This window comes from Mytilus edulis, chromosome 1, assembly GCF_963676685.1.
Source record: "Mytilus edulis chromosome 1, xbMytEdul2.2, whole genome shotgun sequence".
NCBI lineage: Eukaryota > Metazoa > Mollusca > Bivalvia > Mytilida > Mytilidae > Mytilus > Mytilus edulis.
The window spans coordinates 42660729-42684041 of record NC_092344.1 but is presented as its reverse complement, the minus strand read 5'-3'; the positions used below and the strand labels follow the sequence as shown (position 1 = coordinate 42684041).

Here is a 23313-nt window from a genome sequence, read left to right as displayed (position 1 = left end):
CAGCAACCATTTGATTTTCTGGGGGGGGGCTATGGTTTTTTTTTCTGTACAAACTTTTTTTTTCGCCTGCAGCGAAAAACAATCTATTTTTTTCACGACAATTCGAAAACAATTTTTTTCTTTCAATTTTAGCATTACATATAGTGGCAGCTGAGGGTGAAACATACAAATTTTTTTTCTCAGAATCAAAAACAAATTATTTTTTTCTCCCAAAACTGGAAACAAACTTTTTTTTCCAAAAAAAACCATAGCCCCCCCCCCCCCCCCCCCCCATTTGATTTTCTGGGGGTTAGGCAGCAACCATTTGATTTTCTGGGGGGGGCTATGGTTTTTTTTTTCTGTGCAAACTTTTTTTTTCGCCTTCGGCGAAGAACAATCTATTTTTTTAGCGACAAACCGAAGACAATTTTTTTCTTTCAATTTTAGCATTACATATAGTGGCAGCTGAGGGTGAAACAAACAATTTTTTTTACTCAGGGTCCAAAACAAATTATTTTTTTCACCAAAACCTGGAAACAAACTTTTTTTTCCAAAAAAAACCATAGCCCCCCCCCAGAAAATCAAATGGTTGCTGCCTAAGATACACACGAAATGCTGATTTATATTTATCGAGTCCATGCATAATTTGCTTATTGTTTATTTTTAGACTTATTGTAAATTGAATAAATGACATGTATGGATCAAGTATCGTTTATTCTCAAATATTCCTTACGGGTAAGAATATAAATAAATGATAAATTAATTTGCCAATGACCTATATAGACGTAATACGTTATATAGGTGGAGGGAGGGTCATATGTGTATAGATAAGATCGTGAAAAAAAATCATGTTTCCCGCTGAATTAACTTTTGACTTTTCTGGCGACGTTCACAATTTTCATTGGTTAAACACTTTGTGTTACTCCGCAAATTTTGGAAACTGATTTATTTTCCACTTATAATCATTCATCTACGGCAAAAATTTTTATGCAAAGAAATAGGATAACTTTATTCTATGTTTTGATTGTGTGAGGTTGTGATAAAAAATAAAAATAAAACTATATTTTGATGCGAATTAAATTCACAACCGGAATTAGTTGCTCGGCACTTCCTGTTGATGTTGATGTATTGAGTTTAGCAGACTGCTTTATTGAAAGTGATGGCATACGATGAAAAATTGTCTATTTGTCTACACGCTCTCCCTTTCCTTGGGTTTCGTCTTAAATTTCTTTAAACTTGATGACAATTTTGATTTTAATGAAAAGAAATATGGTTATTTCAACGAGTCTGAGAGAATCGAACTTTTACAAGCAGCTAGAGATATGTTTCATTTTGGTTATGACAACTACATGAAGTATGCTTATCCTGAAGATGAATTGGACCCGATAGACTGTGAAGGGCGTGGACATGACCATGATAATCCGTAAGAAAACTTTCTAACAGATTGATATGTCCAACAAAAGCAACAGGCAAAAAAAGACTCATATAAATTTTCATTCTATCCCATAGTCGCCGCCAGCTGAAATTCGTAGCGTTTATCGGTAAAAATAATCTAAACTATCAATCGCGTTCACTCGAGATATAGTTTTTCACATTCCATTCATAAATCGCAAAAAGAAAAACCACTACTGACCTACCTTTTAAGTGATCGTACTGTAATAATCCTGACCTTCACTTTTTCATAGACGATTTTGAATGGTGGAATCAGCCATTGTTTTTACCGGAAGTGTTTCCGTGGAGTTCAATTTCATAAAATTTGCACAAAGCGCGGGAAACCTTTTCACATCAATGAAAGGAACATTTCAGGAAACTGCGTACAGTGACGAAGATGGCGGAATAACAATGGAAAATATTCTGGATAATGTGAAGGTCAGGATTATTACAGTGTGATCACTTAAAAGGTACATGTAGGTCAGTAGTGGTTTTTTTTTTTGCGATTTATGAATGGAATGTGAAAAACTATATCTCGAGTGAACGCGATTGATCGTTTAGATTATTTTTACCGATAACCGCTACAAATTTCAGCTGACGGCGACTATAAGACAATCGTCCAATGGAACCTTTTACCAGTTACTGCTGTCCAATGCACCACAGTTGAAGCATTCAGATAGCAGATTCCTATATCTGTTCTCAACCAATACTACACCATGTAATGTAACACCTTGTAAATAGTTTTATCTATATGTACAGTGAAAATCAAAAACAAGTTATTATTTCTTTATTAAATTTTTTTAATTTTTTTAATGTAAACATAAAATTGTAAATTTTACCCACGCATGCACGGCACATAGTCATCAATATTATGATGGAGTGCGGAAACTAAAAGAAGAGAGACATCACGAACATTGTCACAGACTTAACAAATCAAATTGGTTTACAATTCTGTTCAAACAATTGAAGAGTTCATACCAAAATTTGTTTTAAAGTTCTTTCAAAAATTCTCTCCCAAAGTCAAGATTAAAAAAAAAAAGGAATCATCTTTCCTTTTACACTCAGTATGTGCCTGTCCCAACTTACCGAAGTCAAGCAGTCTTCACAATGGACTTTTAGATCTACAAGCCTGGAAGTCTACATTTTGAAAAATTTAGTTAGATTCTGTTGGCCTGTAGATAAGATTTTTACAAGCCCTTGAGCAATTTTACAAGCCTGGGCTCCTGGGCCTGTGGTTCAGCGTGAAGACTGGTCAAGAGCCTTCAATTCAGTGGTTTTAGTATCGTTTGTTGCTGAACATGTACATCATATTTTGTTTTTGTACCTAAATCTTGCCACAGTTTTCTCATTGAATTATTTTACTTTACATTTGTCATTTCAGGGGCCTTTGGGGTATGGGTTTTTGCTCATTCTTTAAGACTGCACTGTGGCCACAGTTGTTAACTTCTATATCATCTGGTCTCTGATGGAGATTTGTCTCATCATTGCTCATTGACAATCAGATCATATCTTCTCATTTATATATATATTACATCTACACACACTCAAAACACATGCATCCAGTTGAAGTGGTACAGGATGTTCAGTGAGGTGTTTTCCATTTTTGAAACGATACAGACAATTCATTATTAACTTTTACTTTCACTTTCATTTTAATGTTGTCAAACCATTAATTGTGACATAATTGTTAACCTTTTGGTAATCCAATATGACTGAAATGCATTTTATGTACTTGACCACTTGTTACCTACATGTATCATTAAATTGTCCTGAAAATGTCACCTTAAGTGGAGAAATATATTATGCATATAGACCAGAATAAAGCATTTCCTTGCAGTAATCCAGGATGCTGTTGTTTTTTTAATAGTTTTAGGTATGAAATAAATTTATTGCATGATTTTCTTAATCCTAAAATTAATGAAAAGTTAAAATACACAGTATTTTAGGTAGACATTATTATTTGTATTTTTATAGATCCAACATCAATATTAATGATGCCCTTGGTGACTATATGCTTAGTCTGGTTGATACATTGGATACACTTGCGGTAATTATGGTTTAAATGAAAATAAGGAGATTTGGTATAGTTGCTACGAGACATACAATGTAGATGAAAACAACTACAGGTCACCATACCACCTTCATCAGTTAGCAAAAATAATTACTCATAAAAGATATAAAATGATCTTGGATTACAAATAGTGATATAATTCAAAAGAGAAAACCATCTGCCTAATTTATACAACAACAAAAGAAAGACTGCTACCAATGCCAGCCACTGGCTCCTGACCTACATTTGTAGCTTGGGACAGGCACTTAAAGAATGTGACTGGGTTTAGGGTTAAACATGTTTGTCAGGAAGACCGGTACTCTAACCCAAATTTCCCAGGGACTGATTTAAAAATGTCTTCAATCTCTTCTATGCCTCTGTGTGCTGTTTACATGGTTTTTTTAATCAATAGATATTCAGTTGTAGGTTCACTACTGAGTACTCTATCCATCAGATATCTCCAGTTCACTTATCCTGATTAACTACACTGAACCTCTGCAAAACTTTGATCACCTTTTCACCAATAATACATGTGTATATCACAATGTAATTCAATTTACAGCATATGAATGAAGTTCTTCATCATGTACATGTAGTTTATATACATGTGTTATATTTATAGTTTTTATACCAGCATGCAAGTTATCAACAAAATACTGTGAAACCACCACTATCTATCAGGTCTTATCAAATTTGATTATGACATGTATAATTTACTTCATTTCAATCCAAATTTGTAGTTTCCAAAGAAACATTACACCCATCTACTGTAGAAACACTCATTTTCATGGGGTTGAAATTTCGTGTTTTTGTGTCTTAATAAGATTTCATGGGGATTTAATTTCGTGGAATCCAATAAATGGAAATAATATTATATAAATGTTAAATTTTTGTGGGTTTTTAATTTTGTGGAGATATTCTTTCCACGAAATAAACAAAATTTAATCCTCCACGGAAATTACTGCTTCTACAGTATATACTTAGCGCACCTGTTATTATTTTATGAAATTGTATGGGGAGTATTATTTTTCCAGACTTTGAAACTAATACAAATGTACTTCTATTCAGCAAAATTATAAATTGTTAGTACATGTTGTCATTTAAAGACCCCTTTAGGAGTTGGGTGTTGGTGATTGATGTCAGAGGGATATAAAAGGGAGAGTGGGCTTTTGTCCCCTTGTAAAGTTTGATAAATATGTTTATTTTATATAAAATTGAGAATGGAGATGAGGAATGTGTCAAAGAGACAACAACCCGACCATAGAACAGACAACAGCAGAAGGTCTTTAATAGGTCTTCAATGCAGCGAGAAATTCCTGCACCCAGAGGCGTCCTTCAGCTGACCCCTAAACAAATATATATACCAGTTCAGTGATAATGAACGCCATACTAAACTCCAAATTATACACAAGAAACTAAAATTAAAAATAATACAAGACTAACAAAGGCCAGAGGCTCCTGACTTGGGACAGGCGCAAAAATGTGGCGGGGTTAAACATGTTTATGAGATCTCAACCCTCCCCTAATACCTCTAGCTAATGTAGAAAAGTAAACGCATAACAATACACATTAAAATTCAGTTCAAGAGAAGTCTGAGTCTGATGTCAGAAGATGTAACAAAAGAAAATAAACAAAATTACTATTTACAAGTCCCTCTCCTATGGTTCTAAGTTGCTGGCATGGGTCTTCCATGAATGTACCTGTTTCAATTCCTGGATGTGGTCTGTTGTACTGTCCTGTATTTTTGGTGATTCTTGTTAATATCCTTTCAATGCATCAATTCAGTATACAAAATTATATAAATCATATTTATGAGATTATTTATTATTTTAGATAATGGGAAACAGCACAGAATTTAAGAATGCAGTACAGATTGTGATAGATAATCTTGTCTTCAAATCAAACACAGTGCAAGTTTTTGAAGTAACTATAAGGTAAAATTAACTATTTAATTATACTATATTAGGCAATATGGTGTTAATTATTGCAACTGAATCAGTGATATTCTTTTTCATTGGTTAAATTGATGAAAAGGGAAGATTTTTTTTTTATGTGAAATGTATATACACGTAAAACATTTTACTCCATTATATTATTTGAAGTATTGTTTCCTTTATTGAAATTAGGCAATTGGTACAGACATAGTTTATCCTCTTTGTCCAGTGATAGTCGAAAATTTAGATGTCTATTTTCATGTTAAAGCACGTCTGATTTTTTTTTCACATTTTTTCTCAGCACTACAAATCAGAACTTCCTGAAATTTGGAATCAAATTTATGAGAGTATCCTATATTGTGAAATCCTTTTTAGATTCATCCTTTTCTGTTAACCTAATGCTTTAATATATATATTCTTAAACATAGTGGCCTTTTATAACTTACTATGTGGTATGGGTTTTGATCATTGTTGAAGGCTGTACATTGACACATATTTGTTAAATTCTATGTCATTTGGTCTCTTGTGGAAATCTGTCTCATTGAATTGACAAACACAATATTTCTTCTCACTTTCGTATGTATGCAATTAATTTTTATCACATTTTTCTCTGAAGCTATATTTCATAGCTTTGTTAAGTAGAGAATAAAGAACAATGTTAGCATGCTACATGTACACTGTATTTGTGTTTGTTAAACCAGAGGCGGATTAAGGGGGAGGGGGCCCAGGCCCCACCTTTTTGGGAAAAAATTTGGTTGCTTATATAGGGAATCACTGAAGCGTGACTGGAGCGGGCCCCCTCTGAGGTGAGTCAGTGGACCCCCACTTATGAAAATTTCTGGATCCGCCACTGTTAACCATCAGTTCTTCTTCATGTATGTAAAAGTTATTGAGAGAATTATCATTATTGTATTTATAGTTTGGTATTAAGTATGATATCTGTACTAAGTAAGAAATTATTTCTTCATTGTACAATGTTGTATAATGCTTTAATTTTTATATTAATTCTAAACACAACTTTATTAATAAAAATATTTGAATGTCAGATTGTTGAACAAATACAGGTTAATAAAATTATACATGTAACATCTTGAAGACAAAATAAAAATGTATTTACAATATAAATCAATAATTATTAACTTAATATCAAATGCACTTTGTAAATTAATGTATAATTCTTTATAACCAATTAATGCAAGCAGCATCAATAATTTCTTTGTGACATTTCCTTATTCCTTGTATTTCTTGGTTCTTGAAGTAATTATTGAGATGTCCTGATTTCCCAATGTATGTTTCACATGTACATTTACATATATTGTTGAATAATAAATCAACATTATGACATATGTTTGCTGAAAATTTTATGGTTGCTATGTGCCAAATTTACTTCCACAACTGAGAGGTCCAATAATTTCGAAACACTGCTACATGTGTATTAGGTCTGTTCCAGAAAAAAGCTTCTAAAATATTTGATGGCACTTGCATATCACTTTCGAGGTGAAGGGGTTGGGGCATGGAACATAAATACAAAATGTATTTCATCGGTAGACATGAAAGTATATTCAGACTAGTCTACTTTTTATAAATTATCTGCTACAGAAATATTGATGGCTTGTGTTGATTTTAGGATGGATTATGCTACAAAATGTTATATGTGAAGATTAAAATACTTCACACAAGCATTAACATGATGAAGTGTTCAAAATACTGTCCATCACCCTGATTACTTTTATGATTCAGTAATGAATGACGAACAGTAAACCAACTAATTTTCAGAGCCAGGGGCAATTTTTTTGTGACTTTTGCTAGAAGAAAAATAATGGGAATTTAAATCATTGTAAATAGGTAAAAATATATGGATCTCATCAAGAGAATAAGAAAATTGTTATAATAAATTTCTGCAAAGTAGGCTAGAAAGTGTCTGCCACGAAATTAAGTATCTGCACAAATGAGTTAGTTTAATACAGTACATGTATATTAATTTATTTAAGTTAAGCACTGCTATGAACTTGCAGCTTATACATGAAAAAAATGTGATTATATTTTTTTGTTTCTTTTGTTTTTCCAGAATGTTAGGTGCCTTATTGTCAGCCCATCTTATCATCACTGACCCAGAACAGCCATTTGGTAACATGAGTATACCTGGATATGATAATGAACTCTTAACCCTGGCTAATGACCTTGGCACAAGGTTACTTCCAGCTTTTGAAAACACAAAGACAGGAATCCCATATCCTAGGGTTTGTATAATATGAAAAATTGAAGTCCTACCATAGTGAATCTTAACACTGAATTTGTGATCGGTGCCACTTCTGAAACAGAAACTGCTTACCATTCTGGAGCTGTGATCACCCTCAGTTAATTGTGTTGTTCAGTCATTATTTTTATATTTAACATTTTGTAAACAGTTACTTGTCTTTTCATTTGTGTTCTTTTCCTTCAACTTTGAATTTTTTATTGTCCCTCTGATATCTTTTGCCTTTATTTTTAGCTCACCTGACCTGAAAGGTCAAGTGAGCTTTTCTCATCACTTGGCGTCCGTCGTCCTGCGTCCGTCGTCTGTCGTCCATAAACTTTTACAAAAATCTTCTCCTCTGAAACTACTGGGCCAAATTCTACCAAACTTGGCGACAATCATCCTGGGGGTATCTAGTTTAAAAAATGTGTGGCGTGACCCGTCAAACCAACCAAGATGGCCGCCATGGCTAAAAATAGAACATAGGGGTAAAATGCAGTTTTTGGCTTATAACTCAAAAACCAAAGCATTTAGAGCAAAAAAATGGTTGATCAGGTCAAGATCTATCTGCCTTGAAATTTTCAGACGAATAGGACAACCTGTTGTTGGGTTGCTGCCTGTGAAATGGTTATTTTAAGGAAATTTTGCAGTTTTTGGTTATTATCTTGAATACTATTATAGATAGAGATAAACTGTAAACAGCAATAATGTTCAGCAAAGTAAGACCTACAAATAAGTCAACATGACCAAAATTGTCAGTTGACCCCTTAAGGAGTTATTGCCCTTTATAGTCAATTTTTAACAACTTTTCGTCATTTTTTGTAACTTTTCTAAAAATCTTCTTCTCCAAAACTACTTTGCCAAATTTAACTAAACTTGGCCGCAATTATCATTGTGGTTTATAGTTTAAAAAATGTGTCCGATGACCCAGCCTGCCAAACAAAATGGCCGACATGGCTAAAATTAGAACATAGTGGTAAAATGAAGTTTTTGCTTTATATCTTTGAAACTAAGACATTTAGGGCAAATCTTTCAAGATTTAAATGTCCATCAGAATAAGATATATCCCCTCACAAATTTTGAGTTGAATCGGACAACCTGTTGTTGGGTTGCTGCCCTAAAACTGGTGATTTTAAGGAAATTTTGCAGTTTTTGGTTATTATCTTGAATACTATTATAGATAGAGATAAACTGTAAACAGCAATAATGTTCAGCAAAGTAAGATCTACAAATAAGTCATCATGATCAAAATTGTTAGAGGACCCCTTAAGGAGTTATTGCCCTTTATAGTCAATATTGAACAACTTTTCGTCATTTTTGTAACTTGTATAAAAATCTTTTCTAAAACGACTTGGCCAAATTTAACCAAACTTGGCTACAATCATAATACTAGGGTATCTATTTAAAAATAGAAAAAAGTGTCTAATGACCCCGCCTACCAACGAAGATGGCCGACATCAGTAAACACATTAACAGGTGAGCGACACAGGCTCTTGAGAGCCTCTAGTTTACATTAACTCTTTGTGTTTTTAGTCATACTTTTAGCAGAAATGATAAGTCAGATAAGTAGTAAAAGAAAATTATGTCACAGTGGTGTCCAATGCAAAATACATGCAATAAAATGACACTCCGTTAAATTAATGATGTTTTTTTTTATATCCATGGAAAACAAGGGGAGAAAAGGTTTTGATAAGAACAGAAATAGGATGAGTCACTTGATTATGCAAATGTCAAAATAAAAAAAATAAAAATTGTAGTACCTAGCTAGATGTTAATAAAAGGCTTTTCCATATAAACATAGCACAAGTGGTTTTTTATATTTTAGGTGAACTTAGAGAATGGTGTGCCAGTTGACTGTGTCAATACAACATGTACATCAGGGGCAGGAACTCTGGTCTTAGAATTTGCTGTTTTGTCCAGATTATTGGGCGATCCTATATATGAATCTTATGCAAGAAGAGCAGTTAGAAATTTATGGCAGCTAAAGTCTAATGTCACAGGATTGCTAGGTATTTACTTTTTTTTTTAAATTTTCTTAGCTTCATAGTTGTTTGTGATTAAAAGTGAAAAAACCTTGATACTGACTTTCAAATGTGTCACACATTTAAGACATGTCCGGAGCAATTTATTAAGATGTGCTTACCTGTTAGATAGCTAAGGGTGCAATCAACAGTTTTTTTCTATGATGTCATATTTTGAGGGACCATGTATAAGTGACCCTTAGTGGTGGACTGATTAATAAAGATACTTGTATAAAACTAGATATCACTGGAATCATAATGTTCTCTAGTTTATAATGGAATAAAAAAAGGGTACTTTTAATAGTATAAAAAAGTTTTATCCAGAGAAACTGGGAAAAACATTGCCTAATTTAAGCTTAAAAAACCTGAAATCAGGTCATGTGCACACCCCTGAAGACATGATACCTGTGCATTTTTCATAATCAAAATTATTATGAATTTCATAGATTTTTACCTGGTTTTTCAAAAAATTCATGCTTCAGGGTACGTTCACCTGCTCCGAAAAGAGCTACAGTGGCTGCAAATAAGTTTTCAATTTTCACTGTCAAAAAAACAGACTGTTTACAGTGTTGTCTCCCCTCAAAACATGTATATTTAATCTATTTTTTAAAATTATTTTAATCATTCAACCTGCTTTAATTGAAGTTAATAAACATATCTTTACAACCAAACACAAAAAACATGATTCTTTTTCACCAATTATGTTGATAAAAAGGGACTTCCCTACATGTCTATTTTTAGTTGTGGAATAACCCCTAGTTTTTTTATACGAAACTGTTTATAGCACCCTAACGTTTACCTGGCCTAATTTATAATCTTATTTTTAACATATATTTATGGCAAATTCAGAAAGGTCAATTTTTGGTGAAGTACCAAGAAAAATTACTATAAGACGATTTTATTATATGTATACAGAATATTTTTTGATTTAGTGTAATGACACAGGCTTTATGAAAGAAGATGTGTTAAATTGTCATCATAGTTAATTATATCCTCCATATATATAATATCACAACTTTTCTTCTAACATAAAAATTTCTCATTATTTATTTTGTAATATCATTGCATATAAATTTTAGGCTACGTCTTATATACAAAATGAAAGCAACAAAAATAAAGATCTTATCAGTAAGTTTCATTTCTTGATATAAATTTAAATGCCATAACCAAGTGCATAAATTTCCATTTCCTCACTAAAAAATCTTTTCTTAACTTTATCATAAGTTTAATTATTAATCAAGTCCTTTAAACTTTTAACAATTACTTAAACCTAATTTTAATAATGAATTTCCAAATAAAATTACCAAACAAAATGTTTCTATAAAGTATTTATAATTCTGAAATATATTATCTCCCTTATCAAATTGATTTTATAACATCATATACTTCAAAAATGTGACTAATAACATTTTTTCATTTGTAAAAAAAAAAAAAATAACCAACTGCTAAGCTAAGGGGTCATCCATAATTGTCAGCCATTTTCCAAAGTGTACAAAACGTACACTTGGGGGGAGGGGGTTAAAAAATCAACATTTTTACCGTACGCTTTTTTTTTTATTTCCAGAATTTATTTCGTTTCCGTAGGGAAGGTCGATGTATAAAATCGAGAATTGGCTTTGGTGTGTTTCTCTTCTTATTTCTTCTTTATTATTTTCACTTGATGATATTTATTTCGATATCATAATTCTCCTCAATCCGGATTGAACTTTTAAAAGATCAAATCATATGAAAACTAAATCTTTCAAAAATGTAAACTTGTAAAAAATTTTAAACAAAAAGTTTGCAAGCATTTCTCAGATTGTCAATTTCACCTGCTTTATTAAAAATCTCTATCGTTTCACTCTGTTTAATAAACAAAACTGATGGAAACACTAAATTCTTTGAATGTTTTGATTTTGACAAGACGTCATTTTGTGAAAAGATTTTAAACTGGTCCTTCGATTAATTTCCTTGTAATGTATTCCAAAACAGTAAACCAATAAAACGGAAGTAAACTTATTTTTCTTAGTATAAGCCTCCTTTAATTAGGAGCACCTCCATATGAAGTTTGACCTTAACCTTAAAAATTATCCAATATATGTACACGTTACAGTATATATACATACACGATAATAGTGCCATGAATGGCATATTTACAGGGACCTTTTAAATAGAAATACAGGCGGGAAATTTAAAACCTTAAAATGTTTTAAAACATAACACTTTTATTGATTGCTGTCTTGAGCTCTGATTCCATCAACAACTGTCAGTCCATACTTTACCAATGCAATATAACCATGCATTTCCCTTTCTTTGATTCTAAGCATAGTTTATGTGCCCTTTTGTTAATCTTTTGCATGCTCTAGGTGCCCTTTTTCATTGGAGTTACCACTGTGTGAAGGGGAAACACTAATTTTTGAACTCTTTATTCTAACAAAACACAGGCATCACAGATAGATGTAATCAAATAAAACAGTCAGATATGATCAGATATGTTTTAGTTTATTTTCAATGCAAATTTCTATATTAAACTAAAATATAATAAACAGGATCTTCTTTTTATTAAGAATGATTGATTCCTCTCTTGAAATCTGAAAATGGTTGATGAACACTTTTTGAGGGAGGGTGGGGGGTCTGAAAAAGTGTACGTTTTGTACACTTTGGAAAATGGTTGACAATTATGGATGACCCCTAACAAAGCATACACTATTAATAGCAGTAAATTAAATCTGTATTAACAATACTAGGTAATCAATTTTGTTGATAGATATTATTACTACACATACCCCAAGTAAGGTGAGAGTAGACATCTCATTGCAAATAATCACAAACTTTTTATTTAAAAAAAAAAATTAAAGCTTATCACAATAATTTTAAATCATGTACAAATAAAATTTATAGTTCTAAATACTATAGTACTTTCTCTCATAGTAATAAAGATAGCATTTCTGATTTTCAACGATTCTCTTTTGTTTCTTGGCTCTCATTTTATTTAATACATCATTTCATCAAAACACACAACTGAAGAAGAGTCTTAATTGTAACAATATTTGCATATCAATTCCCTTATTATGATTCCCTTATTATGAAATAAGATGTGTTAAACTATGATGACTACTTGACACATTTTATTTCATAACTCATGTGCCGTTACAGTAGAATACCAAGCATTCTTTTGAAATTATTTTCAGGAAGTGTTTTGAACATCCAGACAGGAGAATGGACAGGAGAAATGAGTGGTTTAGGAGCAGGTCATGATTCATTTTATGAATATCTGTTAAAGGTTTGTAAACAGAAGACCTCTGTTAAGGGAGATAACCCATAAAATATTTTGTGCTTTTTTCATAATCAGTTATATCCATGTAAAAATAATCACAAGGAACAGAATTGAAGAAATAAGTGAAATCCAGAAGCTTAGAATAAACTAATGTAAATGTTTGACACAAATGAGTTGTTTATTTTGTGGGTTATGTCATGTTTAACTGAGGTCTACCCCTCTTCAGGTCTCATTTTGCTTACAAAACTAAAATCCTGGAAATAGTGCATTAATCTCTATGATGGTTACGAAATGTTACTGAATGAATTCTTTCAAAATATGTCAAAAATAAATGTATGTAGAAAGCACATAAAATTTGTGAAACACATTCTTCAAATTGTGTTAAAGTCATCAAACCTTTAAAACCCATGCATACAAAAATAAGCTTATCCAAGACAAGATGAAAATGCATATTCTGCCCAACAAAATGCTGAAAAAAAGTTGTGTGCAAAAATGAAAAGAAAAAATCTGTCCTGTATTTTTAATGTTTGTTTGTATGGGAACCATATATATGTTGGATGCAAGTTTTAGGGGTTAATAGTTTATAAGGTATAGGTGACTTTCAATGAACTTTGAAATTAGGAGGGGCCCACTAGCCAATGGCCCCTAAAATTTGGTGTGGGCTACTTAGATCTCAACATTTTTTTGTATAGAACTATATATATTGGCTACAAAATTAATGATGTGGGCTGCCGTTCAAAATTTTTAACTTTAATCCCTGTGAACCATCGATATGTCTATATTATGGAGTGCTTCTTGATACAGAGATTCAGTGATGAAAAAAAATACAAAATATACATTAAATCATGAAATAATTCATCATTTAAATCTGTCTGCCACACTTTAAAAAACTATATAATAGATTTTTTTTCATTTTTAGAGTTATATATTATTTGGTGAAGTAGAAGATTTAGAAATGTTTAATGAAGCTTATGAAACAATAAAATTCCATTTACGTAGAGGGTAAGTTGTTGCTTCATTTGTGAAGATTTTTTTAAAAGTACATACAAACCTGTAAATAAAGGTCACCCTCAAGACAAGAGAAAAGCATGAACTGTCATTTTTAGATTGGTAATTTGAAGTGATATTTAAAATACAGAGAGACAAGAAAAGAAAGACCTAACAAGACAGGTTTTGTGCTTTAAGGGGTAACATTAATGGCAGATTTGACTAGTGTGGGTTTGTCTATTTTCATGATTGAGAAAAAATTGTTTGTCAATAATAATTGATTTTGTGATATGGTCAATGTTTAACAGTTTTGTATATAGTTAAACCAATGAAAATAAATATCCCACAATAGTAATGAATTTACAGTATTTGATAAAGAAATGGTAGCAGTTGTGACATCATAATTTTGATTAGATCTGCCTTGAATCTTACGGTGGATTGAGTTGTTTATCAAATTAAAACAGATCGATGTTTAGCAAACAACAGTTGTCATCATGTTGTTGAAAAAAAGATGCCAGTAGTCTGCAATGAGAGTAACAGCTGAAAGATACTAGTGCATGATGTACACAGTCCTAGTAGTAGTTCTTTTACATTTAAATAAGAAATAGATTATTTAGAATAAAAAAATAGCTAAAAAAGGTGTAGTATACACAGAAACAATATAGATATATATTTTTAAACAGCAATTATATTAAAAATATTAAATTATTATTTTTTTTATCTACTACAATATTTCTTTTTTTCATTTTCCAGGAGAATAAAGTGTAATAATGGTTCAGGTTATCCCCCTTTGTATGTTAATGTACATATGAAAACAGGAGATACTGTAAATAATTGGATTGATTCGCTGCAGGCAGCATGGCCAGGTATTCAGGTAAGATATGATTGATTCGCTGCAGGCAGCATGGCCTGGTATACAGGTAAGTAAGAATATATAATTTAAATATTGGATAAATTCACTTGTCACTTGACTGTGGTATGGTCAATTAAAGTTCTTAGTTAACAAGCAACCTTAGGGTATACAATGAATATTCCTTACCAGCTGTAATGTTTACATTGAATGTGTTTAAGTTATATGAGAAAAGTATTACATTGTTATTGATGTAGTTTGATAATTCGGGTAGCATTGGACTTGTGTGACAGGAGTAGACTATATAATATATATAGGAAGATTTGGTATGAGTGCCAATAAGACAACTCTCCATTCAAGTAACAATTTATAAAAGCAAACCATTATAGGTCAAGGTTATATATAAGTTTGATTAACTTGTGTATCATCCCTTTTGCATATTTAGGCAAATAAAATATGTTTAAACTAAAACTTGTGTGACCATGAACAGGTAATGTTTAATTATTATTTCAACGTTTTATTCTTCTTTATGTTGTATGTTAACATTGTAACAAAAAGGATATTGCTTTTGGCAAAAAATGATTTGATGACATTCAGGTATCATTGATGGAACATTTAAAAAGATGCTGCATTATTCTAATATATTCTTTTGTTAATAACAGATGGTTGAAAAATAAGTTTTCAAAGTTGATTCTTTATGTTGTATATAGATAACATTGTTGTTGTGAAAATTGTATTCATAAAATAAAAACATCCTTGAAATGTCCACAAACTTGTTGTAAATAGAATTATTGCTCATAATGAAATATTAAAGAGGTTCTTTAATGTTGATATTTATATATTACAGGTTTTAAATGGAGACATTGAAGAAGCTATATGTTCTCATGCCTTATTTTATTTTATATGGAAAAAATATGGATTTTTACCAGAAAGATACAACTGGAATTTACGGGTACCAGAAGTTATGTTTTATCCACTGAGGCCAGAACTTATTGAATCCACATACTTCCTTTATCAAGCAACTAAAAATCCATTCTACCTCCATGTTGGAAAGGAAATCCTTCAAAATATTAATACCTATGCAAAAGCAGAGTAGGTTATGATATTATATATTATTTTTTGTGGTGAGCTTATTTGGCCTATTTGAATGGTCAACTAATTCATTTAAAACAAAATCAATACCTTCTTTACATGTGCACTTTTTAATTGGCAAAATTTATTTTAGCGTTTTTTTTTCTATATGCGAAAATAATTGAGATCTACATCTCGCAAAAATAACTGGCTAAATCTAGAATCTGCTTAAATTTTGGTAAATGACCTTTGGTGAGCTATTGAAGTCATAAATGAAAAGAAACAAGGATGTTATGGGACAAAATATTTTCCCTATATCTTTGGAGGAAAAAAAGGAGTCTGAATATCTGATAACAATTCCTAAACTCAATACTTATTATTTTGTTTTGTAGATGTGGTTATTGTACAGTTCATGATGTCAATACAAAGGAATTGGAAGACAGAATGGAAAGTTTCTTCCTTAGTGAAACTTGTAAATATCTGTACTTGGTAGGTATTTCTTCAGTAATGACCATTATCTTACAATATAAAGGGTACAGATGCAAAAACAACACTTTGTTCATAGATATTGCACCGGTGCATTACGTTTGCACGCATAACCATTACATTTGCGCGCAAAAATCATTACGTTTGCGTGCAGCTTTCGATTACATTTGCGCACATTTTTTTTTGGCAGGTAAACTCTAACATCTAGTATAAGTCTCATAAGGCAGGAAAAAAAGAGATAAAACCGCAGACTTTTTTTTTTGATTTTCAGACACAATTCAATAAGTCAAAGGTGTATGCAAAATTTTAAGAAAATCCGTGACATAGCCCATTCATATATTGTAACTTGACCTTAAGCTATAACGGAGTTGTTATTTGCTTTTAGAATTCAATATGAACAGTATATAATTTGACTGATAAACAAACTATTTTTAAAATTAATAATTGATTAATATGAAAATACAAAAAAAATATAGTTATTTATAACTTAATATAATTTTTATTTATATTTTTACCTGAGATTACCTGTAAAATAAATGCGCGCAAATGTAATCAAAAGCTGCGCGCAAATGTAAAATATTTTAATCCCCAAATGCGCGCAAACGTAGTGCGCCCTATTGCACACATATTTGATGGTTCACTGATTATGCAAATGTGACATATATTTTTGTTATTGTAAATTATAACTATAAATCAAATGATGAATTCACTTAAATTCTAAATTTCAGTTATTTGATGAAGACAATCATTTAAACAAACATGCTTCAAAATATGTGTTCACCACAGAAGGACATGTGTTCCCTATAGATAAAAGGTTTAGAGTAAAACCGTGGGAGGAGGATACAGAGACTGAGGAGAAGGAAAAGGAAACTGTGACGAAAGTGACGAGTGTGGTGAATGTAGCAGATAATTCTACTTTCAATGTAAGTTATAGCCACATATAAGTCAACTTTAGTCTTACTGTGGACTCATTATCATTTGTTGGATACCAATGATTGTGCATTTTCATGGACTACAAACTAAAATGGCCAAGGAAATCCAGATTTTCGAAGAAATATATACAGAAATTGTAAAATATCTACAAAATCAAACATCACAGGTTTTTCTCACTCCAAGAAAATTAGTACCCATGCAAATAGTAAATCAACAGTATTTTATAGATATTTAAAGAGGGAGTTAGAATTTATTTATCAATTTTTGTTGATATTTACTGAAATGATTTAATGGAGTAAGGGCTTTAAGACCATTTTGTTTTTGCCCAAGAGATAAAGGTTTTGAAAACTGCTATATATTTGCAAATAGAAAAGGCAAACGCACAAAATCAAGGAATATAATAAGTAAGACAAATCAAGAAATATGATGATTTGTTTCAAAATTATATCAAATTCCACAACAAAATTATGACAGATATTGGTTGGATGTTGTCTTCTTCTTCTGCAGGTACCTAAGGACCAATGTTTCATTTCTGAAATCACACTTAACAATCACATTAATAAATGCATGTAAAAATATTTGAATTTACAGTATTATTTTATTGGCTGTTAACTTTTATATTTTCAGTGTGATACCATTCCTAATGATCGTAAACATTTTCTACCATTAAGGAGTCCATATTTTGAACAGCTTCAGAGTGCCATTGGTATAGATTGATGTGTACCTGTTTTAGGTCACTTAATTTATTAACTGTCTAGGGAAAAGGCCTGATGGTGGATTAAATTTGTTTTTAACTCATAAAGAACTTTACTTGACAGCACTGAATATGATTGGATATTCAAGGGAAATTCTGTATTTTTGATATTTTGAGCTTATTTCTTCTGTTCTCAGCTCATGTTATTGTAGCATATGGCTAATCGTTTTCATCCATTGTTACTGAAAAGATTGTTACAATTGCACAGGTGCATTTGTTAAATTATTCAAAAATATTCACTCATGTTGTAAGACAAGTGTTCAGTTAGGGCTTTTCCATTAAAACATACATGGGACCCAGGGAAAATACTTCAAAATCTCAACTATTCAGTCTATTGGTGGGTGTCATCTATGTTTTTGCATAGTGGAAATGTAAGTGAAATTCTAATTTGCCTCTATTGGTGGTTACCCCATTTTTAAAGTGCCTTCCCTGGGTACCATGTATGTTTAATGAAACAGCCCCTAGACAGATACTTAGTTTACATTGGGTTTACTACAGACAAGTATCACTGTTTTTGAAGTACAAAGTGGTCTTATTGAATGATCACTGCTTTAGCAATTTTACATGAGTAGATAGTAAGATTATACAAGTCTATATGTTTAAATTAATCAATAATAATATTCTTAAGAAATGTTCATAGATGCATTATTTTCTTAAGTTATGAATAATTTTGTTATGTTGACTTGTTATGCACTTATTGTCAAAACACAGCAGATCTTAAATTAATTTCTTCATTACTATTTTTACATGAATTGCTGATAACAAAAATGGATATGATAGTGTGAAAAAAGACATGAAAAGAAACTTGTTACTATTATTTTTATTTTATGTAATAAATATATATATCAACACATATTCTATTGCCTTAGATAACTTCATCTATGTTATTGTTTCAATTTTTTATTTATCCCTAAATTCAAAATAAATATGTAAATGAAAAATCACAGCAATATTAATAAACAGTAAGTACATTAAAAATTAGTGATGTTTTATATTTATTCAAGATATATTTCAATCATTTAAGATTATGCTCAATTTTATTTGCATGAGCTTGAATTTTAATCTCATTGGACCATTTTATATAGGTGCTTGGTAGATTTTTCATCTTTTTTATCTGTTGCAAATTGAAAAAAATATACATGTTTCCATGTACACCAACTAGCTGTATGAAATTTTAGAAAAATGTGGGTATAAAATCAAGAGTCACTTAATATGCTTGACACCTTAGTTTAGTAGCTTGGATTATAATGTAACTGTGGATTCATTAATTTTTTGTGGATTTGAGAAATTGTGTTTTGTGGAAAATTGTTGTACTGGTCAAAATAATTCAAGTCTTTTAGAAATTTGTTTTTTACACAGTTAATTTTTACAGATCACCTACTACTATATCAACAAAATTCACAAAAAAAGATAAGTACCCCATAAATATTATTGAATCCACAATAAACTGTTTTTGTGCCTTGCATGACCTTGTCCTTAAATCTACATCATCATTATAATATATAGCTGAACTGCAAAGATTTAAATGAAAATCTGTTTTTCTAAGATGTAATTTTGGAATTACTGTATGGTGAAAGTTACTATGTGTATTTCTTTATACAAGTCAACTTTTCACAATTTGTTAATGCCTTGTTCACTACTTGCCAAATTGAATACAAATTTGTAATATATTAGAATTGATGCATATTACAGGCTTTATTAAAGAGAGTTTAGTCCTGAACTTCTCTGGTATTTATTACTTTTTCAATCTAAGCAAAACATTTTCCATGATTTTGTTTGTATATATCAGATGTTTTATTTTGATAAAGGAAAACATATTTTTTTTAAAAGTATTTCAAAAAAGTTCAGTATTACATGTATGTGGGTTTTTTTATGCCTAAAATGTGACTAGGAGAAGAAAACAAAATCCATATGAGTTTTAAATCTGAAACAGAATTTTGTAATGAACCAAATAAATTTTGCATAGTAATGACAATAATTGAAGAATCATGTTTACTTCAGTTTTAAATTAAGTGATATTGTGCATTTTAATTCACTTGTTTACGCAAGTCTGATTTGTCCAGTAGTTCATCTATCAAGCAAGGCAAATATATCAATTGTAAAATTTGTTAACCACCATCAAAAAATTAAAGTGTAGAAATTTAGTGTTAAATTATTTTTTTTTGATAATTTTTTTGATTATTTGTTGTTTAATTTTATATGAGTAGTCCCAATTTTTACAGATACAACCTCTTTAATTAGATAAGGTATAGAAGAAGTCATTATCTGGCTCCTTATATTGCAAATGTATTTTTTTCTTTCCATTTTTTGAGAAATAATGTTTGAAGAATTGAAGGCTTCTTTTTGTAATCTTCTTTTGGTGTCAAATTATTAACTGAAACACATTTCATAATTAAAATGTGCACTAGATCAACACTTATACAGCCCAATAAAATTTAATTTTCATTCCCCATTTTATGATCCATGTCTGGGCATCTCCGTATGAATGAATAACGAATGTATTAGTCAATGATGAAGATGAAAAAAAGCTGCACACACTTTGTTCAAATATGTGCTACCAGAACTTTTTTTATACAGGTAGAGGTACATAATATATTTGATCTTATTGGGAAGGCAATTGGCCTATAACTGCTTACATCACTTCATTTGAACTCTGGTAGAGAGTTGTCTCATTGGCAATCAAACTCCTTATTTTTATAGTACTACCATTAAGATCATGTGGCATTAAACAGCAACATATCAATTACTGATCATATTATGCAAATAAGTCATTCACTTCATTATTTCAAAGGTTGATTCAGTTCTGGTCATAATTTTTTTATTGGTGAATACATTAGTTTACCTGGCTATCTCTTGTGGGATTTTGTATTCATGGTTTGGCATCACATCAAAGTTTACCCCACAACAACATTCATGCAAATGAAAATTTTGAAGGGAAATTATTTATATTCGCTACGTGTGGAACCTTATTTGATTGTTTGTGTACAGACATTTAAGCTACTCAGCAGACTATGAATCACAATGGGTAAAGCCTCTAGTTGTCAAATTCTTAGTTATTATGTCAAATTTGAGATGGGCTGAGAGTTGAATCATCTTAGACAAAAAGGACAAAGATATACTAATACAGTGTATCTATATATATTATCACCAATATAATCAACAGCTAATTTATTGCTGTTTCTGATCTTGATAGTTACTCGAATGTCTTCAACAGTGAAGTTCTAACTCCCAGCAAGATCAAGATGAATTGTGTAATACTTTTAGTAAATATTTATTTTGCTAGTCGTAAATATAACATCAGCTCATTGAAGAAAAAAATCTGCTTGACATACAGATAAGCAGTAAGTTTACTCATATTAGTAGATGACTCAATATATTAATCATGAAATTAGTGTCTTATCCATTTGATACTTGAATACTGTAAATTTGAAAATTATTGTGATAATAATTAATCGTAATAATTTAAACTTGCATTTTGGAACTTTTATTTAAATGAAGCAGGATTTTTCTCAATATCCCAAAAATTAAAATCCAGTCGGTTGGTTAATGACAAAATTGCAATAATAAATGCACTAAATAATTTCTGAATTTACGTTATCTAGGTCATTTTAAATAGATATTATTTTTTTTTTTAAGACTAAACATTTACAATTAGATATGATATAAATGTAGTTATTTCTTTCCTGTTTGATTGGCTTTTTTCTATGAAAGTTGTATTTATTATATATTATATATAACACTCTGCCAAAATCATCAAAATGCTGTATTAAAATAAGATTTTTGGAATAATATATATACTGACATGATTTTGCTGCAGATTTGTTTGTTATTTATATTTATGATTATACAAGTATGCAATGATATTGTTATAAATTAAATTTTTTATAAACTGGTAGTATTTTGTTTGCTTTTATTGTTTATGCCCCACCTATGATAGTAGAGGGCCATTATGTTTTCAGGTCTGTTTGCCCGTCCGTTTAGTAAATACATGTACAACTGTCTGCAATAGTGCTAGTTATGCAGTTAAGCTGCATTATGCGAGCACCCTAGATTTGTGTTCTACCCAATAAATGCTGAAATACTTGCCATTGTTATTACCTAGCTCGCTACTATGTTATATATAACTAATTGGAACACTTTTTTAATACTTTTTATTCTGGATTACAAAAAATATGACCAGAAAAACCTTAAATGATCGTCGATTTATCCAAAAGTTTTGAAGTTACACATAGGAAGTAGTGCTTATTAAGAATCCTTGTGCAGTTCATTATGACTTGTGCTTTTAGCCATGATGTCAAAGAACAATTGCATGAACTATTTAATTGCAGAAAATCTCTTAAGACAAGTAGTTTAGATTTCCCAAATGGCAAAAGTCGTAGGGATATTGTTTGTCATCAATACGTAGTACAACTACGTCAGTAGTCTATTATATAAGTTCAACTGTTCATGCTGTTGGCGGCAATTTCAAATTAGAAAAAAGAAATTTTCATAGCTTTTCAATTTAGAGACATGTGTGTAAATTAGCGGTGGTCCGAGGTCCTCGACCTTCCACTTTTGCAAGCGGAATTTCGAATAGGATAGTTGGTTTCTAGCTACGCCCGACGTGGTTACCTTCCACTTGAAAGAAAATAAGAAATTACTTTGCAAACCTTTTCACCATGTTCACCAAAGTCTCCAATTAAACGAGCTAAAAACTTATTGTTATTATTATTTATGACAGCGATATTCATTTTGTTCAACCGCTAGCTTTATACAGAAAATCGCCGACAAATATTGTATAAATTCGAGTAAAATCGTATCTGATTGACAAAAACAACATTGTAAACACATAACAGCCGTGAAGACAAAATTTTACAATATCGGATACGATTCCGAAAGCGGATAAGGATAATTCCGGGTTTGGCGATCAATTACTAAATAAATCAAAGCAGATGAAAAAATAAATCTATGCATGGTAAATGAATATAAACACTAGAAGATATATGTAAAAGAAAGAAAAAGCAGAAAAATATTTTATACAGCAGTGGCGGATCCAGAAATTTACATAAGTGGGGGCCCGCTGACTGACCTAAGAGGGGCTCGCTTCAGTCACGCTTCAATGATTCCCTATATTAGTAACCAAATTTTTTCCCAAAAAGGGGGGGGGGGGGGGGCCCCCTGCCCCCCCTAAATCCGCCTCTGTACAGAAACTCAAAATTACTTTTTGACAAATTTTAATTTAAAAATCCAATACAACGTGACAGCTGGGAACAGTATATCTAAAAATATACATATTCATGGTCACAGTCTAAATTTTCTTTATCAGTGATAAATGATGATAATGCA

The 23313-nt window shown here is 31.0% G+C and overlaps 1 protein-coding gene across 4 annotated transcripts; it reads left to right on the top strand.

Moving 5' to 3' along the window:
• Nucleotides 1-1069: 1069 nt before the first annotated feature.
• Nucleotides 1070-19672, top strand: LOC139482776 (ER degradation-enhancing alpha-mannosidase-like protein 1). Of its 4 annotated transcripts, XM_071266841.1 has the most exons (13): nt 1070-1402; nt 3385-3457; nt 5294-5394; nt 7463-7634; nt 9456-9639; nt 12822-12913; nt 13827-13909; nt 14648-14747; nt 14794-14814; nt 15592-15836; nt 16208-16304; nt 17030-17224; nt 17862-19672. In XM_071266841.1, exons 1-13 carry the CDS (start codon nt 1149-1151, stop codon nt 17949-17951), a joined length of 1707 nt encoding a protein of 568 aa, XP_071122942.1. In that variant the 5' UTR covers nt 1070-1148; the 3' UTR covers nt 17952-19672. The 4 variants fall into 4 exon arrangements, with proteins under 4 accessions (XP_071122942.1, XP_071122947.1, XP_071122958.1 ...); XM_071266846.1 differs by lacking the exon at nt 14794-14814 and having other exon boundaries at nt 14648-14768; XM_071266851.1 differs by lacking the exon at nt 3385-3457 and having other exon boundaries at nt 1289-1402.
• The last annotated feature ends 3641 nt before the right edge of the window (nt 19673-23313 follow it).